Source organism: Somniosus microcephalus, chromosome 4 (assembly GCF_052327205.1).
Source record: "Somniosus microcephalus isolate GS21.2 chromosome 4, FLI_Smic_1.0, whole genome shotgun sequence".
In the NCBI taxonomy this organism is placed as follows: Eukaryota; Metazoa; Chordata; class Chondrichthyes; order Squaliformes; family Somniosidae; genus Somniosus; species Somniosus microcephalus.
In genome coordinates this window covers 248459651-248477368 of record NC_140990.1, presented here as the reverse complement: position 1 = coordinate 248477368, position 17718 = coordinate 248459651, and the positions used below count along the sequence as shown (strand labels likewise).

At 46.0% G+C, this 17718-nt stretch overlaps 1 protein-coding gene across 1 annotated transcript in view; it reads right to left on the bottom strand.

The window, feature by feature from the left end:
• Window positions 1–17718, bottom strand: part of cirsr (corepressor of RBPJ and splicing regulator) — a 101040-nt gene that overhangs the window by 56151 nt on the left and 27171 nt on the right. Inside the window, exons 3-6 of the mRNA XM_085986159.1 lie at window positions 11810–11898; window positions 11454–11508; window positions 7946–7994; window positions 6511–6628 (exon numbers count right to left, since the gene is read on the bottom strand). Of these exons, the coding sequence (XP_085842285.1) occupies window positions 6511–6628; window positions 7946–7994; window positions 11454–11508; window positions 11810–11898 (311 nt within the window). The remainder of the gene's footprint in view (window positions 1–6510; window positions 6629–7945; window positions 7995–11453; window positions 11509–11809; window positions 11899–17718) is intronic.

Below are 17718 nucleotides of genomic sequence, written 5' to 3'. Positions count from 1 at the left end.
AATTTCCAAAAGGCCACTTGCAGCGCTCTGGCCTGAGTCCAAAAATACCTGAGCTGTTGCTGCTTGAAACCAGTTAGCTATCCTCCTTGTTGTGTGTCCAGAAATGCGTTGCACAAGAGTGTTTGCTGCAAATTGGCTGGGCTTTATACTGGAGGGTACGTCCCCTTTAATTTGCGCCCCCCGGGGCCCGCGCTGGTTGTGTTGCGTTTTTTTTCAAACGCTCCGGCCGCCAGCCGCACAATGGGGCGGACCGACTGAAGTTTGGAATCGGGGCGGCCAAAGGGCGTTGCACGAGGATGTGACGTCATTTTCTGCGCGCGCATCCGGGCGGGCGCTAAAGTTTGCGCCGGCGCTAACGGCCAACTTAATTTGGGGCGAGGCACAACCTGCGCTGCGCCCGGGCGCTACACGCATAGCGCCCGAAAATCACTTCTCTTAAGGCGCTAACTGCTGGCGCAAGCAACTGAAATTCTAGGCCCATGCTTCTTCCTGTTCTTGCATTAAGACTCAGGGAATACAATCGGAGCCTTGACTAATTTGGCTGCCTCTCGAATATCAAACCAGTCCATATTGAGAGAAAGCATCAGTATAATATGGAATAGCTTCACCTTCCAGTAACATCCCCTGACTCTTGCTGAAAGAGGAGGAAGCACCAGTATTCAACATGTAGGCATACAAGCAACTGGAAAGGGTTTTCAGGCTGGAGTGAAATACAGATGTGCATCATAGCCATAAGTGGCACAAGCCATAAAGTTTTTTAACAGTGTTTTATAATGTTTAGAATACTGTGGCAATTCAGCATACATTTTCCCTTCAACTACACCAATATCGGAGTTCTGGGGGCGATTTTGCCAGCCCTGGGGAGGCGGGACTACCGGGAAAATGGCAGAATCTGGAGGCGGGTAGCAATCCCACCCCCAACCCGCCTCCATGCCATCTTCCCAGGAGGCGGGTAGCCGACCCACGCCGGGTCCGGTCTCCGAGGCGGGAAGGGATTAGTGCCAATTAACTGCCTGTTAACAGGTAGTTAACAGGCAGTTTTTTGGCTAATCCCTATTTTGAGCCCTAAAGTTCGGGCTCCCCGATGGCTCCGAACCTCGCCAGGGTCAGCGAGGCGGGGGTCGGAGGCGCCGAGATGTCTGGTGTGCAGAGGTAAGTGTGTGTAGAGTGTTTTAATAAGTTTTACTTACTTGTACTTCTTCCTGCAGGCTTCCTCCCTTCAGGTCTCGGGAGTCCCTCAGCTCACCGGCACAGAAAGCAGAATGGCCGCTGAACTGTCAAAAGCTGCAGCCTTCTGCGTTCTGCTCAGGAGAGCTCTCTAACTAAGTCTGAGTGGAAGGACTCAAGTTAGAGGACAGATTGTCAGTGTTTGACAGCTTCACAGAACCGTTAAACGCTGATATTTCATCTATCAAAAGCTCGACAGATGCAACGTCACTCGCTGACGTTACCTGTAACCGGCTTTCCCCTAATTGGCCTGCTAAGCCCACTGGGCGGGCTTAACAAGGTTAATCAAGGGAAAATAGCGTGGGTTGACCACAAGTCAATGGAGGTGGGACTAAAACCCAACAAGTGGGAGTCCCGCCTCCAAAAGCTCCCCATTGAGAAAATCCAGCCCACTGTGTTGGAAAGTGTGTTCCACTTGAAAAATTAGTATATCAAATTTCAGAAAAGGCATCTTAATCAGAAAGGCTTCAAATGACCATTACCGTTAGGAATTTATAGCTTTGAAGCCCAAATTTCCTGAACTAGCATCTTTTTACCATTATAGTTATTGTAGCGTTGGGACTGTACTTTAACACTGCTGAGATGAATTACATATTGGGATGACTTGGTCTCATTAGCTATGCTGTCCTGCTACTAGGGGTTATGCGGTTATCCTTTCCGGACCAAGAATAATAATGCAATACACAACAAAGGCACACCCAGCCCAGTCGACACTGCAAAGTCCTCACCAACATCTGCGGACCTGTGCCAAAATTGGGAGAGCGGTCTCAGACTAGTAAAGCAACAGACATACTCATAGAATCATATCTTTCAGCGAAAGCCCTAGACTCCTCCATCACCATCCCTGGGCATGTCCTGTCCCACCAGCAGGATAGACCCACCAGAGGTGTGGGCACAGTGGTATACCATCAGGAGGGAGTCGTCTGGCAGTCCTCAACATTGACTCCGGACACCATCAAGTCTCATGGCTTCAGGTCAAGCATGGGCAAGGAAACCTCCTGCTGATTACCACCTACTGCCCTCCCTCAGCTGATGAATCAGTACTTCTCCATGTTGAACACCACTTGAAGAAGCACTGAGGGTAGCAAGGGCATGGAATGTACACTTGTGGGGACTTTAATGTCAATCACCAAGAGTGGCTCGGTAGCACCACTATTGACCGAGCTGGCCGAATCCTGAAGGACATAGTTGCCAGACTGGGCTTGTGGCAGGTGGTGAGAGAACCAACACGAGGGAAAAACCTACTTGACCTCGTCCTCACCAATCTACCTGTTGCAGATGCATCTGTCCATGACGGTATTGATAGGAGGAGTGACCACCGCACAGTCATTGAGGAGATGAAGTCCTGTCTTCACACTGAGGACACTCTCCATCGTGCTGTGTGGCATTACCACCGTGCTAAATGGGATAGATTGAGAACAGATCTAGCAGCTTAAAACTGGACATCCACGAGGCACTGTGGGCCATCAGCAGCAGAATTGTATTCCACCGCATTATATAACCTAATAATGGTCTGGCATATCCCTCACTCTACCATTACCACCAAGCCAGGGGACCAACCCTGTTTCAATGAGGAGTGTAGCAGAGCATGCCAGGAGCAGCACCAGGCATACCTAAAAATAAGGAGCTAACCTGGTGAAGCTACAATACCGGATTACATGCATGCTAAACAGCAGAAGCAGTATACTATAGGCAGAGCTAAGTGATCGCACAACCAACAGAGCAGATCAAAGCTCTGTAGTCCTGCCACATCCAGTTGTGAATAGTGGTGGACAATTAAATAACTTACGGGCGGAGGAGCCTCCATGAACATCCCCATCCTCAATGATGGCAGAGCCAGCACGTTGAAGTGTTTGCACCCATCTTCAGCCAGAAGTGCCAAGTGGATGATTCATCTGTCTTCACAAAGGAGGACACAAATAACCTCCCAGAGATGTCAGGGTACATAGGGTCTAATGAGAGGGAGGAACTGAAAGAAATCAGTATTTGTAGGGAAATGGTATTAGGGAAATTGATGGGATTGAAGGCTGATAAATCCCCAGGGCCTGATAATCTACATCCTAGGGTACTTAAGGAGGTGGCCCTAGAAATAGAAGATGCATTGCTGATCATCTTCCAAAATTCGATAAGACTCTGGAACAGTTCGCATGGATTGGAGGGTAGCTAATGTTACCTCACTATTCAAAAAAGGTGGTAGAGAGAAAACAGGGAATTATAGACCGGTAAGCCTGACATCGGTAGTGGGAAAAATGCTAGAGTCCATTATAAAAGATGTAATAGCAGAGCACTTGGAAAACAGTGACAGGATCGGACAAAGTCAACATGGATTTACAAAAGGTAAATCGTGCTTGACTAATCTACTGGAATTTTTTGAGGATGTAACTGGTAGAATAGATAAGGGAGAACCAGTGGATGTGGTGTATTTGGACTTTCAGAAGGCTTTCGATAAAGGTCCCACATAAGAGATTAGCATGTAAAGTTAAGGCACATGGGATTGGGGGCAAGGTACTGACTTGGATAAAGAACTTGTTGGCAGACAGGAAGCAAAGAGTTGGAATAAACGGGTCTTTTTCCGAGTGGCAGGCAGTGACTAGTGGGGTACTGCAGGGATCAGTCCTAGGACCCCAGCTATTCACAATATATATATATAAATGATCTAGACGAGGGAACTAGATGTAATATCTCCAAGTTTGCAGACGACACAAGGCTGGGTGGGCGTGTGTGCTGTGAGGAGGATGCCGAGAAACTCCAGTATGATTTGGACAGGTTGGGTGATTGGGCAGATGTATGGCAGATGCAGAATAATGTGGTTAAATGCAAGGTTATCCACTTTGGTGGCAAAAACAGGAAGGCAGATTATTATCTGAACAGCAATAGATTGGGAGAAGAGGAAGTGCAACGAGACCTGGGTGTCCTTGTGCACCAGTCGCTGAAGGTAAGCATGCAGGTGCAGCAGGCGGTTAAAAAGGCAAATGGTATGTTGGCCTTCGTAGCGAGAGGGTTCGAGTACAGGAACAAGGATGTCTTGCTGCAGTTGTACAGGGCCTTGGTGAGACCACACCTTGAGTACTGTGTGCAGTTTTGGTCGCCTTATCTGAGGAAGGATGTTCTTGCCATGGAGAGAGTGTAGCAAAGATTCACCAGACTGATACGTGGGATGGCAGGAATGACGTACGAGGAGAGATTGGGTCGATTGGGCTTATACTCGCTGGAGTTTAGAAGAATGAGAGGGGATCTCATTGAAACTTATAAAATTCTAACAGGACTAGACAGACTAGATGCAGGAAGGATGTTCCCGATGGCCGGGGAGTCCAGAACCAGGGGGTCACAGTCTAAGGATAAGGAGTAAGCCATTTAGGACAGATGAGGGGGAATTTCTTCACCCAGAGAGTGGTGAACCTGTGGAATTCTCTACCACAGAAGGCAGTGGATGCCAATTCATTAAATATATTCAAGAAGGAGTTAGATATATTTCTTAAGGCTAAAGGGATCAAGGGATATGGGGAGAAGGCAGAGACAGGGTACTGAATTTGGATGATCAGCCATGATCTCATTGAATGGCGGAGCAGGCTCAAGGGGCCGAATGGCCTACTCCTGCTCCTATCTCCTATGTTCTATGTTTCATGTTTCTATCTGGGCCTCCTCCAGAGGTCCCCACCATCACAGAAGCCAGTCTTCAGCCAATTCGATTCACTCTATGCAATATCAAGAAACGGCTGAGTGCACTGGATACAGCAAAGGCTATGGGCCCTGACAACACCCCAGCTGCAATGCTGAAGACTTGTGCTCCAGAACTAGCTGCGCCTCTAGCCAAGCTGTTCCAGTACAGCTACAACACTGGCATCTACCAGACGACATGGAAAATTGCCCAGGTACGTCCAGTCCATAAAATGCAGGACAAATCCAATCCGGCCAATTACTGCCCCATCAGTCTACTCTCAATCATCAGCAAAGTGATGGAAGGGGTCGTCGACAGTGCTATGAAGCGGCACTTACTCACCAATAACCTGCTCACCGATGCTCAGTTTGGTTTCCGCCAGGACCACTCGGACCCAGACCTCATTACAACCTTGGACCAAACATGGACAAAAGAATTGAATTCCAGAGGTGAGGTGAGAGTGACTGCCCTTGACATCAAGGCAGCATTTGACCGAGTGTGGCAACAAGGAGCCCTAGTAAAATTGAAGTCAATGGGAATCAGGGGGAAAGCTCTCCACTGCCTGGAGTCATACCTAGCACAAAGGAAGATGATCGTGATTGTTGGGAGGCCAATCATCTCAACCCCAGGACATCGCTGCAGGATTTCCTCAGGGCAGTGTCCTAGGCCCAATCATCTTCAGCTGCTTCATCAATTCCCTTCTCTCCAATGACCTGGATAAAATTCAGGCTTGGGCTGATAAGCGGCAAGTAACATTTGCACCACACAAGTGCCAGGCAATGACTAGCTCCAACAAGAGAGAGTCTATCCACCTCCCCATGACATGCAATGGCATTACCATTGTCGAATCCCCTACCATCAAATCCTGGGGGTGGTGGGGGGGCGGGAGGAATGAGGTGGGGGGGGGTGGTCACCATTGACCAGAAACTTAACTGGACTTGCCACATAAATGCTTTGGCTACAAGAGCAGGTCAGAGGCTGAGTATTCTGTGGCGAGTGATTTGCCTCTCGAGTACCCAAAGCCTTTCCACCATCTACAAGGCACAAGTCAGGAGTGTGATGGAATACTATCCACTTACTTACCTGGATGAGTGCAGCTCCAACAACATGCAAGAAGCTCGACACCATCCAGGACAAAGCAGCCCACTTGATTGGCACCCCATCCATCACCTTAAACATTCACTCCCTCCACCACCGGTGCACCGTGGCTATAGGGTGTACCAGCTACAAGATGCACTGCATCAACTCGCCAAGGCTTCTTTGACAGCACCTCCCAAACCCGCGACCTCTACCATGTAGATGGGCACGAGCAGCAGGCGCATGGTAACACCATCACCTCCAAGTTCCCCTCCAAGTCACACACTATCCTGACTTGGAAATATATAGTTGTTCCTTCATCGTTGCTGGGTCAAAATCCTGCAACTCGCTCCCTAACAGTATTGCGGGAGTACTTTCACCACATTGACTGCAGCAGTTCAAGAAGGCGGCTCACCACCACCTTCTCAAGAGCAATTAGGGATGTGCAATAAATATTGGCCTTGCCAGTGACTCCCACATCCAGTGAATGAAAAAAAGATATATAGTTCAGACCTCTGCCAAGATTAGATTTAATGTGTCATACATACCTGCACCATCTGTGGAAACCGAGCTTGCATTGATTCCAGAAAGGCCAAATAGTGGACATTCGCGGTCTGTATTCACATGACCCCATTTATGACACTTGATACACCTAACATTCCGCACCTAGAAAGGAGGAGTGCATCATTATTACTCAAAGGGCTGAAGGTAGTTGGCAAAAGTATTCTCCTTTACACCTGGAGGCAAAAAAGTTTCCCAGCTTCAAGCGCATTCCCCTAAAACAACTGTCCAGTAAAGCAATCTCATATTAGAGACAGTGGAAAAACTGTTTAATAACATTTTTGGGGGGAGGTGGTGGAAGGAGAATTAGTATTTGGGAACTAATGCGATGGTCATTTGGCCCATGAATGCAACACCCAATTGACCGTTAAACAAAAAATGCCTTGCACTTCATGGCATAGCAAACTAGTACATCAACATTATGTAAAACAGACAATCTATATTACAGAATTGAAAACTGGCTTGGCAATTTTGTAGTCTGAAAAAAAGGTGCAACTGTCAGTTTTGATCGACAACTTTCCTTTCAACACCATTCATTTCCTCTTTACATGGGTTTTAAAATTAATTTACTGTATTTAGAATTTCTATGCTGAAAGCGAGGCATATCTTTGCTTGGAAATGGGAAATTTATTCCCAATAGTCATCATCAAGCACTCCCTGGCCAGATATAACATCCAAAGCCGCCTCTATGGCACCCAACCTCAGAAACATGCATCTAATGAACCAGTGCATATTGTTACAGTCTGCATAGCAGCTGCTTTTATAGCCTGTCTGAGCAGGATGGCCAATTAATGTCAGCTTGCCAGTTGGCTATTGTGCACTGATTACACACACAGCCAGAGGAACATATGAGGCGGGTTTCGCTCCTTGATTTGGACTGCGGTGACAACCGGGCTCCTGATGGTCGACCGACCGCACGCACGCACACACACAGTGAAATGAGCAACACATGATGAAGGGAAAGCACTTGGCGCAAGTGTTGAATTGATTTAAACAATCAAAACTCACAATACTAAATGTTACATGATATAAAGATATACATTGAAAAAACATTTTTTTTAAAAAAAAAAGAAAAACATAAAAAAATTAGTGAAGAATAAAATCAAAAGGAGAAAGAGGAAACAGGGCAAAATAATTCAAAGCAGGAAGTAAAGAGAAATACAAATAACCAAAAACCATGAAGAAAGTGAAAGAGACAACTGAACAATAAAGGTGCAAAATTGGGGAAAACACAGCAATCGGAAACTGACAATGGAATTTCTTTTCAATTATCACTTTTCATAAATTGGTAACTGCAAAACTCCAGAAATGAAAGATTTTTACCATCATATAAAATGACTCCAATTCAACTCCACCGGTTATGCAGTATCTGTAGTGAAATTGTATTCAAATTGTTTTACTGTAAGAGCAATTCATACACACCTGTATTCCAAAAGGCTGATCCCTAATGTTCATGTCATCCTTGGCATATCTGGAATCAATTAAAAAAGGGCACCATTTAACATTTATCTACAGTTTCTGTCTCAATTATGGTGATTGTTTACATAATTTTAAAAATAATTCCCGAAACACTTTTGTAGCAGAAAAATAAAAACATATGGAAGAAGGTGCCAGAATACAATATCAGAATAAAACAAATGATACACAAGTTGTCGGTATGTTTAATCAGGAAGGGTTGCTATTTGATGTGTACACCTGAAGCAATATAAGATAGTTACCAACAAATCAAATAGGGAATTCAGAAGAAACTTCTTTACCCAGGAGGGTGGTGAGAATGTGGAACTCACTACCACAGGGAGTAGTTGAGGCAAATAGTATAGATGCATTTAAGGGGAGGCTAGGTAAGCATGAGGGAGAAGGGAATAGAGGGTTACACTGATAGAGTTAGATGAGGAAAGACGGGAGGAGGCTGGAGTGGAGCATAAATGCCAGCATGAACTGGTTGGGCCGAATGGCCTGTTTCTGGGCCGTATATCATATGTAATTTCTCCTTTAAAAAAGAGTGGTGGCCAATTTGCACATTTCTATTGCTGATCAAATCCCATTTTAGGCTGATGTTGAAAACAAAAAGAAAATGGCTTTTAATATGCTGTCTTGATAACTACAGATAACTCTTAGTCAGTAGAAATCCAGGAGTGGTTCAAATTAAGGGCTACCCAAGAAAATTACTGCTATAAAAGAGCTAGTCAAAATTAATTTACAAAAACATTTATTGTAGCTCCCACTAATGGCTAACTGCATCGCCTGGTGTGGTCCTGCGCCATACAAAGCAAAAAGATTCCAGGTTCAATCCTCAAATCGCAAGCTGTGAAAGGCCAGGTTTTTAACCGCAGTGGGATTTCAACCATGAGATACAATTGGACAGGATTTGTTTTTCCTTAAAATTAATGTTTGTGTGAAGTGAGTACAGTAGAAGGAATTTGATTCTCGAGAGTTTGGTGTTAGTGGGAGGTCAGATTAACATTACTTATATTTAAATTAACACAAAGGTATGGCAGTGGAGGGAACCCTTGTGATAGGTGTGGAGCGCACGAAGTGGAACATTATGGATCATCCAAAGGCAGCCAGCATATTTGTGCCAAGTGTCAAAAAATTGAGCCTCTGGAACAGAGGATCTCTCTGCTCGAGCAGCAATTGATCACACTCTGCAGCATTTAAGAAAGAACAAACTTTTATTTATATAATGCCTTTCACAGCCACAGGATGTCCCAAAGTGCTTTAAACTTCAAAAGTACTTCATTGGTTGTGGTCACTAATATAAAGAAACACAGCTACAATTTGTACACAGCAAGACCCCACAAATAACAGAGATAAATGATCAGAGGCTAGATAGAGGGTAAAGGATTTCTGGATTGTACTTTCCAGAATGTGGTCACCCAAGAGGCAATATTAGAAAGTTCAGAACACAGGGATAATGTAGAAAGAGAGGAGTGGTGACTATCTGCAGAGGGAAACAGGACTCATAAGTGCAGGGAACCCAAGTTACAGAAACTGTCCAATAGATAGGAAAAATTTGCACGGCTACGGGGAAAGAGCTGGGGAGTGGGACCAATTGGATAGCTCTTTCAAAGAGCTGGCACAGGCAAGATGGGCCGAATGGCTTCCTTGTGTGCTGTATGATTCTACTAATGTTGGACAAGTAGGAGATGGATAGTGACAGTGACTCAGAGGAGGGTAGTCCTGAGCAACATTTTGGCATTGTGGAACAAGAGACTACCCAAGGTGTGGAGAGGCGAGAGGCAGGCAGACAACAAAAATAGCAGAGTGTTGGAGGATTTTATAGTATGGTGTATAACAGCGTTTTTTTTTTTTTTACAGTCATGACAAGATGTCCCAAATGGTAAGTTGCCTCCCTGGTGTCAGGGTGAAAGACATCACAAAACAGGTGGGAAAATGTCAAGAAGGAGAGAGAGAGAGGGAGAGCAGCAAGAAATTGTGGTTCATATTGGAACCAATGACATAGATAAAAGTACATTTTGAGGTCTTGTAGAAGGAGTTGAAGACCTCAAGCTGGAAATCACCAATTGTTTCCTGTGTCACACAATGCTCAATTAAGGAGATGAAAATTAGGAAGGAGTGAATTGGTTTTCACAATTGATGGTCGAAGTGACAACACAGGTGTACGAGAGGAGAATGAGGAACAATTATTAGAGATAATTGTAGGAAAGAAGTTGGTTTTGAAAAAAATTAGTAAAACTCAAGTCACCAGGCCCTGACAGCATGCACCCTAGGCTATTGAACGATGTCAGAGAGAAGATAGCAGAGGCCCTGGCCACAATTTTTGAATCCTCCTTAAATATGTAATTTGTACCATTAGACTGCAGACTGGTCAATGTAATACCCTTATTCGAGAAGGATAAACCAGATAACTATATACTGGTTAGTGTAACATCAATTGTGGGCAACCTCTTAGAATCCATAATTCAAGTTAAACATTAGTAAGCAATTAGAACTATATAGGTTAATTTTTCAACATCTGCCTTCACAACAAATAAATGCACGATTTTTGCCTAAACCCTTAACATAGAAGATAGGAGCAGGAGTAGGCCATTCGGCCCCTCGAGCCTTTTAATGAGATCATGGCTGATCATCCAAATTCAGTACCCTGTCCCTGCTTTCTCCCCATACCCCTTGATCCCTTTAGCCTTAAGAAATATATCTAACTCCTTCTTGAATATATTTAATGAGTTGGCCTCAACTGCCTTCTGTGGTAGAGAATTCCACAGGCTCACCACTCTCTGGGTGAAGAAATTCCTCCTCAACTCTGTCCTAAATGGCTTACCTCTTATCCTTAGACTGTGACCCCTGGTTCTGGAATCCGCCACCATCGGGAACATCCTTCCTGCATCTAGTCTGTCTAGTCCGGTTAGAATTTTATACGTTTCAATGAGGTCCCCGCTCATTCTTCTGAATGCCAACAAATATAAGCCTAATTGACCCAATCTCTTCTCATACGTCATTCCTGCCATCCCAGGTATCAGTCTGGTGAATCTTCGCTGCACTCTCTCCATGGCAAAAACATCCTTCCTCAGATAAGGTGACCAAAACTGCACACAATACTCAAGATGCGGTCTCACCAAGGCCCTGTACAACTGCAGCAAGACATCCTTGCTCATGTACTCGAATCCTCTCGCTATGAAGGTCAACATACCATTTGCCTTCTTAACCGCCTGCTGCACCTGCATGCTTACCTTCAGCAACTGGTGCACAAGGACACCCAGGTCTCGTTGCATTTCCCCTTTTCCCAATCTATTGCCGTTCAGATAATAATCTGTTTTCCTGTTTTTGCCACCGAAGTGGATAACCTCGCATTTATCCACATTATACTGCATTTGCCATGCATCTGCCCAGTCACCCAACCTGTCCAAATCAAACTGGAGGTGTGTTAGCTACAGCACTCTGCTCATTTGCCATGAAACACTGTACTTACTTTTCTCGTGGAGCAACCTTCTGCCATTCAAACTTGTATTCAGTCTCTCCTTCTTCTGCCTGCAACCACACATACATAGACTTTAGCTCAGGCTACTCTGCTAAAGAACAATAAATGTCTTAAAATTTTAAAATATTTAACTTAAATGGTGGAGTACATTTCTCAAAATAATCGTGGTTTTCTTACCTCTTTGTTTTCTTCATTGCCAGTCAATTAAAAAAAAGGAAAATTAGGTTAGCTTGCTGTACACATCAATACAAGATCTTAAAACTGAAAGAATGATGATGGAAATTCAATGCATGCAGACGGTATTGGCACATTATACATATCATGAAATTCTTGAAGTATTTAAATACTTTTTAAAATCTTACCACTCTTAACTCCTGGAGGTGCCTCATACATAAAGTTAAGCCCATTCTTTACACGTTCATCGCCCATGAGCAACCTTAAAAAAAGTAAAATGTCAATTTGAAAACTATTATAAAAGGATTTTAAATAAATGATCTTTAGAACACAGGATTGTTTCTATATATATATATATAATTTTAATGTATCTATAGTCATTTAAAAAATGCATCCATTTGTTTATCAGAAAACGGATGTACAAACAAACTAGCATAACACAAAAGTTCTCCTAGAAATGTCTTTTAACGTCTGGCTGTAAACAATATCAAGGAAGATTGAGAAGAGCGTTGGTGCGATGACACAGCCTTGCTTGACCCCGGTTCGTACGTGAATTGGGTCTGTGGTGGAACCGTTGGTTAGGATCACGGCTTGCATGTCGTCGTGAAGCAGGCGGAGGATAGTGACAAACTTTTGAGGGCAGCCGAATTTGAGGAGGGCACTCCATAATCCCTCACGGTTGACAGTGTCGAAGGCCTTTGTGAGATCAAAGAAGGCCATGTACAGTGGTTGGTGCTGTTCCCTGCATTACTCTTGTAATTGACGTGCGGTGAAGATCATGTCCATTGTGCCCCTTAGTGGACGGAATCCGCATTGCGACTCTGGGAGGAGCTCTTCAGCCACTGGGAGAAGGCGATTGAAGAGGATTCTTGCAATGACTTTCCCTGTGGCAGATAGCAGGGAAACTCCTCTGTAATTACCGCAATCGGACTTGTCACCTTTCTTGAAGATGGTCACAATTACGGCGTCTCTGAGATCCCCTGGCATGCTCTCCTCCTTCCAGATAAGAGAAATGAGTTCATGAATTCGCGCCAGTAGTGCTTCTCCGCCATGCTTTAGTGCCTCGGCGGGGATTCCATCTGCTCCTGAGGCCTTGTTGTTCTTCAGTTGTCGTATGGCCTTTTCAACCTCATGCCGGGCTGGGGTTGTGCGGAGATGGTGGCGGGTAGCATGCTGTGGGATGGAGTGGAGGACACTCGTGTCGAAGACAGAGTCGTGGTTAAGGAGATCTTCGAAGTGCTCCTTCCAGCGGGCATTGACTGCTTCCTTGTCCTTGACGAGTACCTCTCCGTTCTTGGCCCGCAGTGGGGAAGGGCCTTGGGTGCTTGGACCGTAGATGGTCTTGACTGCGCTAAAGAATCCACGCACGTCATGGTTGTCGGCTAGCTGCTGGATCTCCTGCGCTTTCTCCACCCACTATCTGTTCTTTAGGTCGCGAGTTTTTTGTTGGAGCTCGGCCTTCAGGCTTCTGTAGAGCTGCTTTCTTGCTCTCGAGTTCTGTTGCTGTTTCCAGATCAGAAATGCCTTGCGCCTTATTAGCTCCTGGATCTCCTGGTCATTCTCGTCGAACCAGTCTTGGTGTTTCCTGGTTGAGTGACCGAGCGTCCCTTCACAGGTGCTGATTATGGAGGCCTTGAGTGCAGACCAGACTCTGGGCACTCTGTCTCTGCATCACTGGGGGTAGTCAGGTTGTTTGAGGCACAGGCTGAATAGGGCTTTCTTAGCGAGGTCTTTGAGTGCTCCAGCGTTAATTTTCCTGCGGCATTGTTTCTGTTGCCGCCGCTGTTTTGGGGCTACATTGATGGAGATGACAGAGTGGATTAGGCGGTGGTCTGTCCAGCAGTCATCAGCTCCTGTCATGACGCGGGAGATGCGGACGTCCTTGCGGTCCCTCACTCGGACGATGACGTAGTCCAGCAGATGCCAGTGCTTGGAACGAGGGTGCTGCCAAGAAGCCTTGTACTTGTCTCTCTGATGGAACAAGGTGTTGGTAATGACGAGGCCATGTTCTAAGCATTTCGACAGGAGTTGGAGTTGGCTTTCCCTACCCACTCTCTGCCGATCACACCTGTCCAGAGGTCTGTGTCCTTTCCAACTCTGGCAGTGAAGTCGCCAAGGTGGATCAGCTTGTCGCCCGTTGGGACTCGGGACAGGGATTGCTCGAGGCTGGAGTAGAATTCCTCTTTGGTCTCGTCTGTGGCTTCCAGTGTTGGGGCGTACGCACTGATGACCGTAGCGCACTGGTTTCGGGCTAGGGCGAGTCGAAGAGTCATGAGGCGCTCATTTATACCACTAGGGGAGTCTCGGAGACACCCGACCAGTTCATTTTTTATGGCGAAGCCTACCCCATGGAGGCGGCGTTCTTCTTCGGGTTTGCCTTTCCAGAAGAAGGTGTAACCACCGCCTTGCTCCTTGAGCTGGCCTTCCCCTGCCCGCTGGGTCTCACTTAGGGCGGCGATGTCAATGTCGAAGCGTCTGAGCTCCCGGGCAACAATAGCAGTACGGTGTTCCGGTCTGTCACTGTTGGGGTTGTCCATGAGGGTCCTGACGTTCCAGGTCCCGAACTTCATTTTAAAGGGTGGAAGATGCCTGTGTGTGAATTCTTTTAACGGCAGCTGTGATACCTGCCCTGCTGTATGCCTCAGAGACATGGACCATGTACAGCAGGCACCTCAAAGCACTGGAGAGGTACCACCAACGCTGCCTCCGCAAGATCCTGCAAATCCATTGGCAGGATAGGCGCACCAACGTCAGTGTTCTTGCTCAGGCCAACATTCCCAGCATCGAGGTTCTGACCACACTCAATCAGCTCCGATGGACGGGTCACATTGTCCGCATGCCCGATACGAGACTCCCAAAACAAGCGCTCTACTCGGAGCTCCGGCACGGCAAGAGAGCCCCAGGTGGGCAGAGGAAACGCTTCAAGGACACCCTCAAAGCCTCCTTGAAAAAGTGTAACATCCCCACCGACACCTGGGAATCCCTGGCCCAAAACCGCACAAAGTGGAGGAGAAGCATCCGGGAAGGCGCCGAACTCCTAGAGTCTCTTCGCCGGGAGCAAGCGGAAGCCAAGCCAAGCGCAGGCAGAGCAAGGAGCGCACGTCAACCCAAGCACCCCACCCACCCGCCCCTTCAACCACCGTCTGCCCCAACTGTGACAGAGTCTGTAGGTCCCGCATTGGACTAATCAGCCACATGCGAGCTCATTTTTAATGTGGAAGCAAGTCATCCTCGGTTCCAAGGGACTGCCTAAGAAGAAGAAACAATATCACAGGAAATGAACAAGTGAAATATTAAATGGTATAGAAACATAGAAGATAGGAGCAGGAGTAGGCCATTCGGCCCCTCGAGCCTGCTCCGCCATTCAATGAGATCATGGCTGATCATCCAAATTCAGTACCCTGTCCCTGCCTTCTCCCCATATCCCTTTAGCCTTAAGAAATATATCTAACTCCTTCTTGAATATATTTAATGAATTGGCCTCAACTGCCTTCTGTAGTAGAGAATTCCACAGGTTCACCACTCTCTGGGTGAAGAAATTCCTCCTCATCTCTGTCCTAAATGGCTTACCCCTTATCTTTAGACTGCAACCCCTGGTTCTGGACTCCCCCGCCATCAGGAACATCCTTCCTGCATCTAGTCCTGTTAGAATTTTATACGTTTCAATGAGATCCCCTCTCATTCTTCTAAACTCCAGCGAGTATAAGCCTAATCGACCCTATCTCTCCTCATACGTCATTCCTGCCATCCCAGGTATCAGTCTGGTGAATCTTCTCTGCACTCTCTCCATGGCAAGAACATCCTTCCTCAGATAAGGCGATCAAAACTGCACACAATACTCAAGGTGTGGTCTCACCAAGGCCCTGTACAACTGCAGCAAGACATCCTTGTTCCTGTACTCGAATCCTCTCGCTACGAAGGCCAACATACCATTTGCCTTCTTAACCGCCTGCTGCACCTGCATGCTTACCTTCAGCAACTGGTGCACAAGGACACCCAGGTCTCGTTGCATTTCCCCTTCTCCCAATCTATTGCCGTTCAGATAATCATCTGCCTTCCTGTTTTTGCCACAAAAGTGGATAACCTCGCATTTATCCACATTATACTGCATCTGCCATACATCTGCCCAATCACCCAACCTGTCCAAATCATACTGGAGTTTCTCGGCATCCTCCTCATAACACACACGCCCACCCAGCTGCAAACTTGGAGATATTACATCTAGTTCCCTCGTCTAGATCATTAATATATATAGTGAATAGCTGGGGTCCTAGCACCAATCCCTGCAGTACCCCACTAGTCACTGCCTGCCACTCGGAAAAAGACCCGTTTATTCCAACTCTTTGCTTCCTGTCTGCCAGCCAGTTCTCTATCCAAGTCAGTACCTTGCCCCCAATCCCATGTGCTTTAACTTTACACGCTAATCTCTTATGGGGGACCTTATCGAAAGCCTTCTGAAAATCCAAAAACACATCCACTGGTTCTCCCTTATCTATTCTACCAGTTACATCCTCAAAAAATTCCAGTAGATTAGTCAAGCACGATTTACCTTTTGTAAATCCATGTTGACTTTGTCCGATCCTGTCACTGTTTTCCAAGTGCTCTGCTATTACATCTTTTGTAATGGACTCTAGCATTTTCCCCACTACCGATGTCAGGCATACCGGTCTATAATTCCCCGTTTTCTCTCTACCACCTTTTTTGAATAGTGGGGTTACATTAGCTATCCTCCAATCCATGGGAACTGTTCCAGAGTCTATCGAATTTTGGAAGATGACCAGCAATGCATCTACTATTTCTAGGGCCACTTCCTTAAGTACCCTAGGATGTAGATTATCAGGCCCTGGGGATTTATCGGCCTTCAATCCCGTCAATTTCCCTAACACCATTTCCCTACAAATACTGATTTCATTCAGTTCCTCCCTCTCATTAGACCCTATGTTCCCAGACATCTCTGGGAGGTTATTTGTGTCCTCCTTTGTGAAGACAGAACCAAAGTATGTATTTAATTGGTCTGCCATTTCTTTGTACCCCATTATAAATTCCCCTGATTCTGACTGCAAGGGACCTACGCTTGACTTCACCAATCTTTGTAAAATCTTCTACAGATGTGAAGAGAAAGTCAGTTTTTATGTTCCCTGCAAGCGTATTCTCATACTCTATTTTCTCCTCTCTTAATTAATCCCTTTGTCCTCCTTTGCTGAATCCTAAACTGCTCCCAATCCTCAGGTTTGCTGCTTTTTCTGGCCAATTTATATGTCCTCTGTATACAGACCCCCAAAAATGTTTTCTGCCCCTTGGTATTTCTCAGCTCTACCCATACAGATTCCACATCATCAGAGCGAATATCCTTCCTTACTATTGTGTTAGTCTCCTCTTTAACCAGCAATGCTACCCCACCTCCTTTTCCTTTTTGCCTGTCTTTCCTGAATATTGAATACCCCTGGATGTTGCATTCCCAGCCTTGGCCACCCTGGAGCCATGTTTCTGTAATCCCAATCATATCATATCCATTTACATCTATTTGCGCAGCTAATTCATCCACCTTATTACGAATGCTCCTCGCATTAAGACACAAAGCCTTCAGGCTTGTTTTTTTAACACTCTTAGACTTTTTGAACTATTCTTTACTGTGGCCATGTTTGATTTAAACCCTTGACTTCTCTGCCCACCACTTTTGCTTTTCTCCTTCCTGTCTTTTGCTTCTATCCTGGTTTCCCTTTCCTCCGTCTCCCTGCACAGGTTCCCAACCCCCTGCCATTTTAGTTTAAACCCTCCCCCAGAGCACTAGCAAACACTCCCCCTAGGACATCGGTCCCAGTCCTGCCCAGGTGCAAACCGTCCAGTTTGTACCGGTCCCACCTCCCCCAGAACCGGTTCCAATGTCCCAGGAATTTGAATCCCTCCCCCTTGCACCATTCCTCTAGCCACGTATTCATCTGAAATAGCCTTCTATTTCTACTCTGACTAGCACGTGGCACTGGTAGCAATCCTGAGATTACTACCTTTGAGGTCCTATTTTTTAAATTTACCTCCTAACTACCTATATTCAGCTTTTAGGACCTCGTTTTTACCTAGATCG